Source organism: Coptis chinensis, chromosome 2, assembly GCF_015680905.1.
Source record: "Coptis chinensis isolate HL-2020 chromosome 2, ASM1568090v1, whole genome shotgun sequence".
Lineage (NCBI taxonomy): Eukaryota > Viridiplantae > Streptophyta > Magnoliopsida > Ranunculales > Ranunculaceae > Coptis > Coptis chinensis.
Genome location: NC_141457.1, coordinates 30,785,034 through 30,802,425, shown reverse-complemented (window position 1 = coordinate 30,802,425; position 17,392 = coordinate 30,785,034). Strand labels below are relative to the sequence as shown.

Genomic DNA, 17,392 nt, shown 5'->3' with positions numbered 1-17,392 from the left:
TGTCTTTTCTTGAATTGGGATTTGTGGTTTCGAATTACCGGAAGGAATCGCTCAGCCTTATGGTGCTGCGTCAGCACTTATATAAGGTTTTGTCAAGCTGGTTTTCCATTGCTAGTGGGATTCTTTTCTAATACAACTTCATCTCTAATCTTAATTCTTATCTACTCCACATTCTTAACTAATCTGAAACCTGTGAATCCAATTCGTAGTTAAATTCCTTTTCTTTCTATTATTACTAAACTGCCCCTACATTTAATTTCAACGGTCTAATCCTAATATCGCTATTCCGCTGGCATGCGTCATCAAAATCAACTTTCATATTGTTATGTGATGCGTTCGGTACAATTTTCGACAATCAATTTCTTTTGCAATTTTTTCTGTGCATCTTTTATTTTTTCTGTGCATTTTCAGCCATCTTTTATTTAACTACATTGCGTCCCGTATACGTTAGTTTGACATTATTTCATTCCCGATAATTCACGAATTTTTCCCGACTGTCCATTTTCCTATCATTTACGTTCACACAACACTTTGTTATACATTCTGCTCACTCTTTTCTTATTCCATTTTTTCCTTGATTTTTCTTCTCTTCTTTGCCATGTGAACTTTGTTCGCATGCCAAAGAGGGGGCGGTGTTTCGACCCCCACTTACGTGACAAACATCCATTAGTAGGGGTCTCTATTTTATTCGTTTAATCGACAGGGATAAAGCCCAATTTGTAATACCATGGATTAATGTACAAGCCCATTAACTCATGTGTCTAAGGCTGAACCTTAGCCACATGGCTTGCCACTAATGTACGTTAATTTATGTCTAGATTCATTTCTTATCAAAGAGATAATTATCAGTTGAGAGTTATATTCAATCACAAATACTTAAGCTACAAGAATACTTGAGCTACAAGGAGTCTCTACTCTACCTATATAAATACCAAACTATTTTGACTTGATCCCATCGATAATTTGGGTACGTAGGCAACCACAAGGTACAATCTCATCATTCTCCCGATCACCATCATTTTTCTAACTACTTTTCTACGTTCTTCTTCTCTTTCGTCACCACTTAGTGTTTTGATCATATTTGGTCGAAATAACTAGCATGCTACAAAATCTTAACATATGCTATATTAGATATAAGCTACAAGTTACTTCATCTAACATGTATTTTCACAACATTACAATTATAACCATCGTCTAACAACACGTACACATACTCAATAGAGGTACGCAATTATGCATTGAATACATTATAATTACTACCCAAGATTTGAGTGTGGTTGATATTAACTATCTTAAGGTCTCTTTTAGACAATCTACATACATCTACATATGTACAAAGAAAATTAATATCAAAGTACTTCTAGTCAAACCAATTAATATCCTAGTGATAAACACGTATAATTTGTTGACTAGGTTATCAAAGAAGTTTAACCTTAGGGATTTTCCTCCTAACACAAAACCTAGCATGCAACTCAAGGCAAGAAAATCATCATATAATCAAACCAAAAGAATTACAAAGAGTGAAAGAACAATGGGTTATCAACTCAGTATGTCATTAATGTAGGCAATGCTAGTATTTCAAATTACTATTCCCAGTAGGAGTCATTCTCTGATTTGGAAACAGAGTGTCTATTCCAAATATGAGTCTTTATTTGTTTTGGAAACATACGAACTTGCCTCTATATAAACAAAAGACTTTGCGTCCATAAGAGGTATTCAAGACAGAAGCACATCTCGCACTTCTAAACCTAAGCTACTGTTGCTTGCCTTCTTCTTCTCTTCTTACTGTTTGCCGCCAGAGAGAGTTATACTACCGTTCTAGAGAACAGCCTGTTCGAGTGCAAACCAGCCTGCTAAACCATTGTATCTGATCCTGTGAGGAAGATGTCATTGTTGCCTTTCTGCACCATTGGAAAGGGCGAAATCTTTTCTTAAGGACAGCCTAATCTGCGCCTCGGTTGTTCATTGTTCGTCTACTGTTTCTTCTGCTCTACTCTAGTTGCAGTTTTCATACAACTATTCTAACAATCTTAAGGAAAGATTTTCGTAGTTGAACAAAAGATAAGTCTTTTACTTTTAGTTATTGTTTGTGTTAGTAGGTTATCACTTTTGAAATTTTCTAATAATTTCATTTTTGTTAGGGAAACCAGTTAAATATTGAATCTTTTTTTTATCTTTTGTGGTTTATCAAACCCTATATGGTTGTAGACCTTTCTCCTACATTTGTGGGAGTCAAATCTGAGATTTATATCAAGAAAAACGTCAAAGTTCGTCTTTTTGATAGCTACGTCACTCGTTACGGAAATTGCTATAACTTTTTGTTGAAAGTTTGGTGTTTCAATCTGCTTCTTGTGTTGGATAGCTGATTCAAAGAGCTTTCCAGTGGTATAAGGCTTGATACACAATTCATCCTGAACTGGTTCAGTGTTACAATTCTTTTGAACTATTTTTCTGGAAGGAGGAAAATATGGTAATCCGGTTTTTTAATCGGTTAGGTATCGTATTCTTTTACTCTTTGCAATTCTTTTGGTTTGATTATATGGTGATATTCTTGCCTTGAGTTTCATGCTATTTTTTATTCTTAGGAGGGAAATCCCTAAGCTTAAACTTCTTTAATAACTTAGTCAACAAATTATACGTGTTTATCACTAAGCTATTAATTGGTTTGACTAGAAGTAGTTTGATATTAATTTTCTTTGTACATATGTAGATGTATGCAGATGATCTAAGAAAGACCTTAAGATAGTTAATATCAACCACACTCAAATCCTGGGTAGTAATTATAATGTATTCAATGCATAATTGCTTACCTCTATTGAGTGTATGTGTTGTTAAACGATGGTTATAATTGTAATGTTATGAAAATACATGTTAGATGAAGTAACTTGTAACCTATATCTAATAAAGCATATGTTAAGGTTTTGTAGCATACTAGCTTTGGATATTAATCATCGTGGATTTATTTTGAACTTGATGATAGTTTATTGGTAAATTTTTTCTAGTTGAAGACAATAATGGGTTGAGCCATTAGATGTTGTGGTAGTACTTGAGGTCTTACTGATAAGGTATTCTATCTTACTTGAGCTCATGTAAGAAGAGGAGGTGGAGTCCTCAGTTGTTTTGCATATTTAGTGGCTAGATTTGTTTAATATCATATATATTTTATTGTGAGGGATACAGTTAAAATTTACTTTTCCTGAACCTATGATATGATATTAACCATGTTTGGCATGAATACATTTTTTAACATTGCCATGAAGCTTAATCATGTCATATATATTATTAAGTAATGAGTATCGTTGTCTATGAGAGAAAATAATATGGGAAACAATCAATATCCTTCAAAACCTAATTTAGTCAAGGAAATGTAAGGTTATGGATTGTCTTCTTAAACAATATCCTCCAGTGACTATTTTAGACAAGGAGATGTAACACTTGTAGATTGGGTTATTAGATATTATCATCCTATGACTATGAATAAATAGCCAAGGTGATGTACAAGTGCGTGGATTGTCTCACTATGTAAGTTGGAATGTTGAATGATGAAAATAAGAATGATAATGAAATTATCTTGGGTAAAACCTTTTTCATCTAATTCTTCAATTCTTTAAAATTCATTAGAATCATTTATGGATTTCCTTTCATATAGATAGCATGAACATAATATAACTATGTTTAATATGTTCCATAATCATAGACTTGAGTAAAGTATATTCTTGTCATAGAGTGCATATTATTGTTGTTTTTTATTTTAGTGTTTGTATCGATATAATATGTTTTGCATGTAAGTTTGATTAGTTTGAGTAACCATTGAACTGTGGGGGGTTGTGACCCATATGCATGATACTGTTTTACCATAGTTTACCGTACAAGATAACTTGAAAGACACTAAACTATAAAGTATGGAAAGGTCTTGGGCCTATCCACAAATGCTTCAAAATGTGGGGGGTGTCTTGCCAAGGCTATTGTGAATGAATCTAAAAGAAGTATTTTTGAGACCTAGAACTATCTAGTAGATGTTCATTAGTGAAACTCATAATAGTGATGTTTGTTTTCAGTTGTCATGAGTGATAACAATCTTGTAGATACCACACTATTATTGATTGTCTTATATGCTAATTTTATTTGAGATTGTGCTTTCTGTGAAATTGGCATAGAGTGGTTGAATGTTTATAATGAACTACATAAGAGAATCCCATAATTTCTGAACAAGAAATTTGGAAGACTATCAATGAGTATTTCCACCATTCACGGTGATGACGTTTATATGTTTCTTGAGGAAGATTCATTAACCTATAAAGAAGTTGTCTGTCTATGAGAAGTGTCTTTTTTGAAGGATACAACTCCTCTAAACTGGACTCTTAGTTTACACAAATCATTAAGAGGAGGTAGTTAATCTACGTATTGGGGGATCTATAGGTTGAATTGGATCTTCAAGAGAAAACTAAAACGTGATAGTTGTATTGCAAAATACAAGGCTAATAATAATAGCCAAGGGGTTTCACTCAGAGAAAAGGTTTATACTATTTTGGAACCTTGTTCATGTAACTAGAATTTCTTCTTAAGAATTCTAAAGACTCTAGTTGAGTAGTTGTGAGGAACTACAATACCAAGTAGTACCATGTGATGATCTTAAGGTATACAATTTAGTTAAATCTTTGTATGAGTTGATTCAAGCGCCTATAAATGGCATGAGCAATTTAACAACATATTGGTGTCGTATGGATGTCAAAGTACCGCTGTTGATAAAGATGTGTACTTTCTTTAGAGTAAAGCAAGACATATGTGTTAATCTCTCTTTGGTTAGATGATTTAATATCATGAGTGCTAGCATTGAGAATGTGTATGAAACAGAGAAATTCCTATTTGAAACACATAATAGACCGTTATTGGAAATGATAGTTCATTATGTTGTTAAACTTTTTTTTTTGCAACTGCTATATTCAGTTGTCAAAATGTTGACGTTTGAATATGGTTGAAGCTCACAGTATACCTTAAACCAGACCAGCCGGATGGTATAAGGGAATTTCGGGCACTACCAAGAAGAGTGCAACCTCTACATACCAAACAGATTGATCATCAGGTCGTTGTCCCCTAAACACATACATCTACATTGGCGCCTCTACGTAGATGGAGCATGCAACAATAGCGGCAGTGGACTGGGGGCTGTGTTAACTTCACTTGAAGGAACACAGCTATGAAAGTCAATCAAGATCGATTTCGCAACATCCAACAACGAAGCGGAATATGAAGCATTAATCATAGGCCTCCGCATGGCACAACAGCTACATGTCCAAAAACTCAAAGCTCACAATGACTCACAGCTAATCGTCAAGCAGATCACCAAAGAGTACGTAACAAACGGGGCAAACCTGGCCAAATACGCTCAGGTCGTCAATGACATCATCAGCTCGTTCAAAACATTCTCCTTGGAACACATTCCTCAAGAGGATAACAGACATGCAGACAGCTTGGCTTTCTCAGCCTCGAAGACCCAAGAGACATGTCCAAGCACAGTCTACATTGACATCCTGGAAAGGCCCGCATACCAGCAAGAAAGTGTCAACAACCTCACAGACTTTAATCCCTCATTCGAAGAAGAGATCACTCAATCTTGGATAGGCCTATTTCTAAAATTTATCCTACATGGCGAGCTCCCAACAGAAGCAAAGAACGCTCGTGCCATAAAATTCTGAGCTCCCAGATACATAGTGATCAACGGACGATTGTTCCGTAAATCCGTAGGAGGACCCCACCTAAGATGCATAACTTCACTCGAAGGCCAACTCATCTTTGACGAAATTCACAAAGGCGAATGTGGCAACCATGCAGGAGCACGATCTCTGGCTCACAAAGTAATCACCCAAAGGTATTATTGGTCGGGCATGCACATCGAAGCAAAGAAGTACATTCTCAGATGCCACTAATGTGAAACATTTGGACACAACCATCTAAGTCCAGCACGAGAATTTATCAACATAGCCCGCCCATGGCCCTTTCATATGTGGGGGCTAGACATCATTGGACCATTCATTCCACAAAAGAAAACAGGACTCAGATATGTCCTGGCAGCTACAAATTATTTCACCAAATGGGTTGAAGCAATCCCACTATCTCAAGTCAAAGAAGTCCACGTCATCAACTTCATATGGACCAATATCATTACAAGATTTGGTCTACCCCACACCCTTGTCATAGACAACGGAACCCAATTTTCTGCTCACAAGTCAAGGCATTTCTACAAAAATGGTGCATCATTCAAGCATTTTCTACACCTAAATATGCTCAAAGTAATGGTCAGGCAGAGGCTACCAACAAATCAATCAAAGAAAATCTCCAAAAGAAGTTGGAGAGAAAAAAAAGCTAATGGCCAGGACAACTCGAGAATATTTTATGGGCATACAGAACAACAACCAGAGCCAATACCAATGAGTCTCCTTTCACACTTTGCTTCAGAACAGAAACAGTCATACCATCAAAACTCACAATCACAACCACACATTCTGACATCATCGAATCAGGAGAAAATGACAACATCTTGGCAAAAGAAGTCGATCTCCTACAAGAGAGAAGGGAAACAACTACAATATCCCTAGCTCGGTACCACCAAACAATCCAACGATCTTACAACAAGAAGGTCATCCCAAGATCTTTCCAAGCTGGCAACCTAGTCCTCAAAAAGACACTAGCTCCAGCCAAGCTCGACCCAACATAGGAAGGCCCATACAATGTTGACATAGTCGTTGGAAATGGAGCATACTGGATTAAAACTCAACTCGGTAATATGTTTCCCTGACCTTGGAATATAGCTCTCCTCAAGCGATTTTATCAATAAGTTTTCTCCAGATGTACCAGTCAATAAGAATAAAATTTCATCAGCAATTCACGTACAAATGTCATCTTTACATTACATGAGTACCACGCATCTTGCACTAGCTACCCGATCTGGGATGTCAATATGTTAGGTCGTACACCAAAGATGGAGTTAAGAATGACTCAACTATAATTACCACACAGTGGTTAATTACCAATCAAATCAACTTAACACCAATGCCAGGGTTAAGCATGATTCAACTATAATTGCCACGCAATTATCAGTCAAATACAAACATAAGGGACCCCTAAAAGAACCCGAAGCCAACTTAAGGCCTTTCAAAAGGGTTAAGCTTGGCTAAACTATAACTACCACTCATAGGCTAGTTATCAGTCAATAAGAAGTTCCCCCCAAAAGGAACGACTCAATCAACACACATAAGGAGACCTAGGTGATAGCTACGCTCATCTATCAGGTCGTAAACCAAACAAATACGACCTTCGAACATTGGACGATCTACCATAGTTCAACAGGTCATCAAGACTACTACTATGTAGCACAAGTCGTCATATAACAAATCAAAAAGCAATGAAAGCAATCACATTCATGCAACATTCAAAGACAATATCAATGCGGAACAAGTAAGTAATTTAAATATTTTACTTCTTACAAAAATTTGGTTAGATACTAGAGGCCCCCAGGTTATCCTAAGAAAACGACCTCAGTACCCTCATCAAAAATTAAAGTCATCAATATCAGTTATCAGTATCAACTACAGCAAGAAAGAGAATATTGTTCAAACATTTCATCCATCATCAAAATAACTAACAAGCACAAGAAGATCAATTAACACAAGAAAGATTCTCCACATTCAAGGGATCCAGTGGTCCACCCTCTTCAACAACAGAGCTGCTGGTCGGATCACCACTTGCACTTAGCACTTCGGTGGCAACACCTTTAGCGGGAGAAGCAGCAGGAGCAATACCCTGGTCACTTGGTAGGTCAGGTCGTCTACTAACATCTGCAACAACACCATCCATAACTACTATTGTAGCCCCACTTTCGATCGACCTCTTGAGGGTCTTATACTTACATTCTAGTTCCATATAGTCATCCACTAGAACTTAGACATCCCCACCCTCCACCAGATCATTGTACTCCTTCTGAGCTAGTTCACCAACGACCTGCGCATTCTTGCACTCACCAACCCAGTGTTGAACCTCCACCCTTGAAGCATCAAGAGATGGCTGTAACGGGGCCACATTCCCAGCCATCTCGTGCACCTACGCCCTCAGCCCTCCCACCTTAGCATGCTCCACCGCTTGCACCGCCACCAGCTTATCATATGCCTCCTTGGCAGCATCCAGCTCCTTCTTGTATAGGTCGGAGATAGCCGCCATCTCTTCCAGCTTCCTATACATGGCCAGAACCTAACAACCAACAAAACAAGTCAAATAAGCAACATATCAAAGCACAAAACAAAGCAGATGGAGCGATCCATATCTTTCAGGTTCGCATCCAGATCTTTCCCACTTTCCAGCTGGTGCCTATCTCCATCCAGGGCAATGCTCTCCAGCAGCCTTCCAACAACCAATGAGGACTTGAAGCAACAGTCCTTATTTATCACAAACTTTCTCATCCCGCTCACTGGGTCCTAATAGGTGACAAGCCTATCCAGGACATCATCACCACTCTTGTCACTTAGGGCAGCACTCCCCGACCCCTTGCACTTCTGGGCAGCTGGCCTCACTAGCCTTCTTCTTGCCCCGGGCTTCAGTCACACCCACATTCACAGCCAACTCCTTCAGATTCATCTTTTTTAAAGGAGCATGACTTGAAGAAGTATGACCTTCCCTAGTACCAGGTCGTTCTTTAGACTCAGTTTGGGACTTCTTCGCCCCAGATTCAACCACCTCAGAGCGCCTCTTCAGTTGAGGCCACCGGAAAGGAGCAGGAGCATCACCACTCCCCCCAGCACTTCCACCTGCACCACGACCAGCTCGGTCACCATCACCCCCCTCAGAACGCTTCCAAACAGAGCGGCTATTAGCAGCTCCTCCAGCTGTTCTCACTTCAGAAACAGGTGCCCTCCTTTGGCTCTTCCTCTCCATCCTAGTGTCCGAGCTAGAATCAGAGATATCAAGAACAAGCTTACGAGCCCTTTTCTTCTGCTCAGCTTTCTTCTTGTTAATCTTCGCACCACCTCGTCTCTTGAAGTAGTGTGCAACCTCCCCCAACAAAGATGCCTTCTCTTCCAAAGTCAGCCTAGCAAACTCTTCAATAGCCCCCGAGGATGTATGATTCCAAACTATGACCTCTGCAAAACAAACAAACATAGAACATCATCATATCAAACTTATAACCAAAACAAACGACCTACGACATACAACACAGAACGACCCACATCAAATAAATGACCTACCATCAGTCTTCACACTATGATTCTCCACCACACATCCAAGAGGACAATAATTCCTGACAATCAACAGAGGCCTACGCCACCACTCTTCTTTACTCACACCAACAATCACCGGTGACTTACCCTTCATCACTTGAAAACCAAAATTCAAAGCCGAAGAGATTTTTATTGCAAAATGCTCCAGCACGTAAGATAAACAGATGTTATAACCTCTGAGTCTCAACAAATCCAGCACGTGCAGCCATTGTCACCAAGTACGGTACGGGTTTAAAACGGTGTACTTGAAAAATACTTAGTTCGTGTTTTAAACGGAACGTCTCGGCAAAAAAACGGAAAAAAAAAAATATAAAAAGACGTAGGGCATAAAAAACGGGTTTAAAACAATAAAACGGGTTTAAAACGTATAATACGTATAAAACGTAAAATAAACGGTAAGAAACGATAAAAAAAAATACTATAGGTAAGGAGATTGATTTTATATAGGAGTGGAAAAAAGAATGAACAAAAAAAATAATGTAGGTAATGGTAGAAGATATACATAAATTATGTTTTTTCCTCTTTCCATTTGCGTTATTGAGTATAGCCAGTTTTAGTTGCTTCTAGGATAGCAATGGAAAAAATCAGCTCCAACATATTTAGGTGATTATGAATGGTTGTGTGATACATGAGTAGATCAACTTAATGACATAAAGTATAGTGTTTAAAGTTTACAGTGTGGGAATTAATTCTAGCTATAAAATGTTGTTCAGTTTTGTGATTGATTTAGATGTTTAAGGGTAATCTGCGAATGGTTCAATTTTTGCAAATATGATCTTAAATTGCCGAAAGAGAACAGGTGAATGAATGACTTTTGCAGGATTAAGGGCCTTGAAGCATGAGGTTGAAAATTCAAGTATTGTTTATGACTCATGAGATGAGACTATTAGGCGTGTGTTTGAGGAAATGGTAAGGGGTTTTTGTTTGATAGATCTTGTCAAAAGTTTAGCTTAGTGGAGCAGGTATACTATTATTAAGATTATAAGCTAATTGATCACGGATTTAGGAATTAGTAAGTTCTTATTCTATTGTTGTACGTATAGGATTTAAAGTTATGTGACACAAGAAACAAGTGCTGAAGTGCCTCAACATGGTAATAAGTCTGCAAGGCAGTTCCAAGTTTCCACTGCAAAGTTGCAAGTTCAAAGCATGTGATTCTTTTGCATTATTTGCAGTTTATCAATAGCAATTCGCATGTTCTCTGAAAAGTTTCTGCCCCTCTGGGGTGCCATCTAGATGTTGTGGTTGGCTTTTCTGGAATCTTAATTTCTTAAACTAAAGTACTAAACACAGCCTTGGTGTTTTCAGGCTTCACTCCTTTCTTCAGCTAGAGGTTCAGTATGGGCTCAACTTTTTAGTGATGGACTGAAGGTTGGCTCGGTTCAGTGCGAGCTCAAGCACTAGTCAGACCATACTATGACAACTTTTCTTGTTTCCGGCATCACTTTTTCGTCCGACTAGTGCTGAACAGTATTCACATTTCACAAAGCATTGGAACTCTTCAACGGCAATATCCCAATTTTTTCATTCAAAATCTGCCGAAATGGAAAACGATAGCTTTCGACCTTATTCCCCTATTTTTGCTATTGAACCATAAATCACCATTTCTTTTGTATCGGGCCTCAGTTGAAAATTTCCTAAAATCGAATATTATATATATATATATATAAAAAGTTGGCCAACAATAACCAAAAGAAACAAAGACGCTCACCAGTTTTGCACAGAGCCATAGACCACACACCTACAAGCAAGTCTTATGCCTCTTTTCCTAACGACAACATCAGTGGCATCACATTTCTAACACAACTAGTCCCTGACTCCCTGCATATGTTGGGCTAATAACACATTAACACCCCAAAATTTAAAACATAGCCTGATTCACCAAAACAAATTCGCGGAATAATAACACCCCAAAATCAATATACCACAAAGAATCACAGAGTAGAGCCCCAGCAGCACAAATGGTAACCATAGAAAAACAATTATCATAAAAAAGCAACACAAAGCCACAACCCCATGCCCCCATGACTCCAGAGAAGGAAGAAACCATGTGAACACATTTTTTCTGTGGGAACTGGGAAGTCTTGTTCAAAAATCTTATACGAAAAAGGAGGGGGATGGTGGGAAAAAGTATACCAAAACTTTACTGGACTCACTCAATCACTGGTCTTGTGGGGTTAAAATAAATGGACATTTTGGCCGGCTTAGTGTTGGGAACTTTGGATACTTTTCCTCATCCCAACCCATTAAGGCACTAAGGCGAAATGCTCAATAATGGCCATATAGCGATCTGGTGCGCAACTATTTTCCTTCTCAAGTAAACGAAAACCATTGAAGTGCTTCAGTCTCAATAAGTAGATCCTCAATTACGGATAACATGATCGTCCAAGTCATGATATGGAATCAGGAATCTAGTGAGCTTACTTCCTCATTTCATACCAAAAAAATGAAAAAGGAAAAAGAAGCACGATATAGCATCAGGAATCTAGTGAGCTTTCGTACTCGGTTCTTACCAAAAGATTTTTAAAAAATAAAATAAAAATTAAGACATGATATAGATTTTCAGTGAGCAAGGAGCAAGAGAGAGAGCTAACCTTGAGTTGGTGACTTGGTGCTGGTGGTGAAACTGGTGAAGGAGCTCTTCTCGGGGTTTTTTTTTGGGGTAAAGTTCTCGCCTTCTCGCCGTTTTGTTTTTTTTTTTTTTTTTTTTTTTTTCTGAACAAAAGTGACAAAAGTCACAAAACCAAGGAGAAGAAAGTTTAAAACGCAGTCTTTTCAAAATCTCGCGATATATACGGTTTTTACGTTTAAATCGCGTTTCAAACGTTTTAAACGCGATATTTTGAAAAACTCGGGTTCAAAACGTATACAAGACACCTTGGCAATTTAACGGGTTTTAAACGCGTTTTATTCAAAAAAACACCGTACTTGGTGACAATGCGTGCAACACCCTCCAACTATTTCCCACAAATTGCAAAGGTGGTTTACCACAGAAGTTCAGAACGTCCAAGGTCAGGCATGAGAACGGCAACCTCAATCCCGCCTTCAGTTGGCCATATGTAATTACAACCCTACCATCCCGAGGCATTACGTAATCTGACCCAAACACATTCTGCTCACCACTCAAGTCATATATCATCAGGTCGGGGCAATCAATCCCAAACTCCCTCTTCAAGTCCCCAAAATTATCCAACACCGACTTACTCACCTCAGTCATCGACTCCATTGAAAAAGATGAAGACACCTCACTTCCACTGCGTGCCCTAACAACATCATCATCCTCACTCAAAGTTCTCTCTCTCTCCGCTAATCAACCTCAACTTCCCCACTCAAGCTATCACTAGTGATTGACATTACTAAAATAGAAACGAAACAAAAGATCAAGTTTTTTAGATAAAAAGACGCACTTGAGAACAAAGGGTGGAAATGTTTTTTTCTTTTCTTTCTTTCACTCTGCTTTTCCTTTGTTGGTAGAATGAAAAGACAGAAACCTTTCGCAAACCAAAACCCCTTAGCTGCCCAAACCTAAAAAACTGACAAAACCTTTTCGTATTCCAATGAAAGCAATCATAACTCGCCCACAAACCACCGTGATTTTGGGCCCACAGATTAGATCCAACCGTTCCCACACATTTTTCCAAAATACCAAAAAACCCATCAGACGGACACGTGTTAAAAAGCGTTGTTTTAACTTTTATTTTCACACCACAGCTGTCCAAACAATAAGTAAAACAAAGGGGGATGTGTACGTACCCTCCGTTCTACATTCATATCACTACAGCACACGTGTCCATAACCCAGGTCGTATCTCCATCAACTCGTACTACATTGCTATTGCGTCGTAATGACCTAGACTCAAGTCATCCCAAATCTCAGTTACAACCATATATGGAAGCAAATCATCTAGCACAATCCTGGAGCTCAGTCAACGAACCAATCAATGAGACATTAACTTTGTAACATCAGGAGTAATGGTGAATCATCAAGATAGCACACAATGTGGATCTACACCTGATAACGGCCTGAAGCAAATAAGGAAAGTCAACTCAAACATCTATAAGTAGAGATAGATGAACTACGTAAGGCTTGATTCAAGTTTACCCCAATAAACTTGATACGTAGGCAACTCTTATCCCAAAAAAAGTGCAGCCATTCCCTAACAAACAGATCATCAGGTCGTTGTCCCCCAAACACATACCTCTATAGTAGCCTATTGTACTTGATGGATTATATATGTGAGACATGACATTGCCTGCATTAATGGCATACTGAATTGATAACCTATTGTTCTTATAAGGAGCATTGGATGTATATAGTCAGATTATCCAAGTATTATAACGGAGTCATTGATTATGGACTTATGTTTAGTAGATTTCCATCATTGTAGAAAGGGTAATGTGTTATAAACTGGATCCAGTAATGTTTATGTGTTTACCTTTGGTGGAAATTGAGTGTCTTGGATATCATCCAAGCTAATCGCCTTAGAAAAGGCATGTGATGATGCTAAGTGGGTTAGCAACCTCTTGGCAAATCTTTCCATTGGCTCTAAACAGCCTCCTAATGTGTATATGCTTTGCATTTGTCTCATTGCAATAGCTAAGACATAAAGAAATATGTGCAATGGAAAAGGTATATATATTAGTTTGAGATATAACTTAATCAAGCAGCTGCTAGAGATTATGTTAGGTGACGTAGTTTCGACACATGTCTGACCGCACCACTTATTTAGAGGCAAGTGGTTATACGTCGAGTGATAAGAGCTCAAAATTATAGTTTTAACCCCTTAATAATATTACATTTAGACCAATTATGTGTATAATAAATAAGAGTTAGTACTGTTTACGTATTTTTGTGTATTTCAGGTATTCGAGACCAATATGTAAAGAAATATGTCACTTTTGGGAGATAAACGAGCAAATGTTGGTTGCTAAGAAGTTCTATGATTAAAATCCAAGATTCAAGGAGAAAAAGCCTTTTTAAATCCCGGTCAAATCTGAAAAGTCAAAGTCAACGCGGGCAGAAATAGAGCAGAAAAGTCAACATAACTTCTGCAGGCCGTATCTTTGGACCCAGACCTCGGAATTGGGACTATTATATGTCAAAACGACCGGCTCAGAAAGAGCTTGTTAATGGTCTAGGCCTTGACCAAATTAGAGGAGTAGAAGTGGCCAAAAAGGGTGTTGCTGTAATTTTCAGTAGATAAACCCTTTTTGGACTTAAGTAATTAGGTTTTGGGCTTGATTTAAGGGCCCAAAACATGGCTCCAAAGCCTATGCACGAAATTGTAAACCTAGCCCTCTCCTATATAAAGAGTACTAAGGCCAAACTCTTAAGATAACCAAGAATAACTTAGATTTTAATACTTAGACTTAGACTTAGTTAATTATTAAGTTCTTAGTTTTAATACAGTTATTAATTCTTAAGACTCTCTTCTATTAGATTAATAAAGCTTAGATTTGTTCTTCATTATGTCTTCTTCTTATTTCTATATTAATGATAGTCTAATGACTTCTAGCTAAACCTCCATTAGAAGGGTTTGATGAAGTTTTAATGAAGACTTGATGTGTTAGTTAGAATTATTGCATTTAAGAGTTTCACTCTAGTAGGTTAGTGATTCGTCATGAGAATGGGTTGAACTTCCTCACATGCTAATTATTAGTTGGTAGAGATTGCCATGAATAATTAGGGATCAATTACTTAATCTTTATTGGTTATGATTGCAATAATCTACACTAGCATATTAGGAATTCATCTAAGTGGAATCAAATTCCCCTAATCCCTTCTCCATATTCACATCTTAGTATTCAATTGCCATATTAGTATAATTACAATCCATTACTCTCATTAGTTTTGTTAGAATCGATTAAACTAGCGAAACTTTACATCTAAACAAACTAGGAGTGGAACGAATTCTCTACTCCACATATTTCGTGATAACCGAGAGTAGAATCTTTGATCATAGTAGTAAATAGCTTTAGTTTTACTTATTCATAGCATAATTCGTTAAGAGTAGGTAAAACTATTGTTTTACGATTTATCAAATGGCGTTGCTGCCATCTTAGTCTTGTTTAGATTCGTTTCCTTTAGTATTTTCAATCCTACCAAAACCCCATTAAACCTACCCACCCTTGTTTGGTTCTAACTGTGTTTGTTTGGTTCAATTTTTTTTTTTTTTCGGAATTCTACACTAAGCGCGCCCGCGCCCAAAGTACTCTATTTCTAAAGCGCGCCAGCCCTCAAAGTACTGGAAGTCGTGTCAAGCAAGAGCGCTCATACTCCTTTTTCGCTTTGTTTTTTCCAAGCTCTTCAAGAAGGCGACCCCATTTTTTCACAAGTTAGTTTCCAACTCTCTTCATTCAAGTTATTCAGTGTTTCCAACTTCGTAAATACACTAAGATTGCGTATACAAGACGTTATTCAAACGCGTAGCAAGGAGGCATTCAGGTACTCCTTCTTCCACTCCTCGCCTCTTCTGTCAGAGGAGTTTTTAATTCTAGCATATCAGGGTTGTTTTGACTGTTGTTAGTGTTTTTTTTTCATATTGGCCTTAGCCTTGCATGAGATTAAGGTCCGGTAAGAGAAAATCGTCTAACGTGATTTATCGTAAACATCAACGCACACGCCTATCTAGATACCACACACTACACCTGCATCAATGGCTAACAAAACAGAGACTCCTCTCTCTGATTTTTATAAGGCCCTTAACGATAGCCCTAAGTCTTGCATCGTTCTTGCAGACCCAGTGGAGGATTTTCGAATTCTCCCGAATATATTTAATTTGTTACCAATTTTTCATGGGTTAGACCATGAGAAGCCTTATCAGCATATGCGTAGGATAGAACAGGTTTTTAGCACATTTCATCATCCTACCGTAGGTTCAGAACAAATTAAACTGCGAATGTTTCCTTTCACCCTAGCCGATAAAGCGGCATCTTGGTTAACTGCCCAAGCGCCTAATTCTGTGGACTCATGGGCCAAACTTGTTTAATTATTCATGGAACAGTTCTACCCACCATTGAAGACAGATGAAATGATATATAAGATTCATTTCTTCCGCTAGAATCCTCATGAATCCTTTTTAGAGGCCTGGAATCGTTTCATTGATCTTCTCATCGAGTGTCCACATCATAACCTTGCGTAAAACACGCTAGTTCGTGCCTTTTTCAAAGGACTTTTACACCACCATAAGGAGGTTCTTGATATAATGAATGGGGGTAGTTTCCTTAGTAAAGGAACCTCCGTGGCTTATAGGTTTTTAGAAGATCAATCTAAGCGTAATAATAACTGGGGGGGTAATGACATCCCCCGCTCCGCTAATTCTTCTTCCACAATTAAGGCTGCTAGTATCTTTGAGGTTAAATCTGATCCCGAGCTTAGAACTCTAATCGAATCTCTCACTAAGAAGGTAAAAGCCATTTCTATACAACATAAGCCTACTCTTGTCATGAACGTCAACACTTTTCCATGTAATTTCTGTTACAGCCTTGAGCATTCTGACTTCTATTGTCCTCTAGTCTATGAACAACCATCCGCATAGCCGACCAATGTTTGTTCCATTAATAGCGAACCTAACGCACCTTGGAGACAAAATCCCAACTTCAGTTGGCGAAATAATCAACAAGTTACACATCTATGGTTTAATAATCAAAATGTTAGGCCAGCGAACAACTATAACCAAGCTCCACCACGACAAGGACAAGGACAAGGTAATTGTAATAATTATAATAACAATAGAGGTATCGTACCGGTTAATAATAACTATCACAACCCACCCATTAATCATCAACGTGAGATAGTTCCAGTCACACCACCTGTGGCCACTACACCTTCACAATCGGATCATTTCGAAGCCTACATGCAGGCTAACCAGCAGATTTTACAATCCATTAATCATTACATACAATAGTTAGCCCAAGAGAAAGCCTAACCAAAAGGTGTGTTTCTAGGTCAAGTTATACCTAATCCTAAAATGCCAAACACAGCCTTTGAAGTAACCGGTAATACTAATAATGAAAATATAAACGTAGGTGAGTTAAATGTCATCACCACTCTCCGTTCTGGCAGAGTGGTTGATAGCGCCGCAACTATGCTAGTTGTTACCCCACCAGTGGTCATTACACATG

The 17,392-nt window shown here is 38.1% G+C and overlaps 1 protein-coding gene and 1 non-coding gene across 2 annotated transcripts; both read right to left on the bottom strand.

Moving 5' to 3' along the window:
* Positions 1 to 7,445: 7,445 nt before the first annotated feature.
* Positions 7,446 to 11,993, bottom strand: LOC147515749 (uncharacterized). Its single transcript, XM_086588580.1, has 2 exons — positions 11,864 to 11,993; positions 7,446 to 9,131 (listed from the first exon to the last, which is right to left on the bottom strand). Exon 2 carries the CDS (start codon positions 8,923 to 8,925, stop codon positions 8,512 to 8,514), a length of 414 nt encoding a protein of 137 aa, XP_086444706.1. The 5' UTR covers positions 8,926 to 9,131; positions 11,864 to 11,993; the 3' UTR covers positions 7,446 to 8,511.
* A 4,303-nt stretch (positions 11,994 to 16,296) lies between these two features.
* LOC147515748 (small nucleolar RNA R71) lies at positions 16,297 to 16,403 on the bottom strand. Its single transcript, XR_015214582.1, has one exon. It is a non-coding gene; the product is annotated as a small nucleolar RNA R71 (small nucleolar RNA).
* Positions 16,404 to 17,392: the final 989 nt, after the last annotated feature.

Bases quoted from the DNA above. Each gene is read 5' to 3' on its own strand.
- LOC147515749 (XM_086588580.1), bottom strand. From the start codon at position 8,925: ATGGAGAGGAAGAGCCAAAGGAGGGCACCTGTTTCTGAAGTGAGAACA.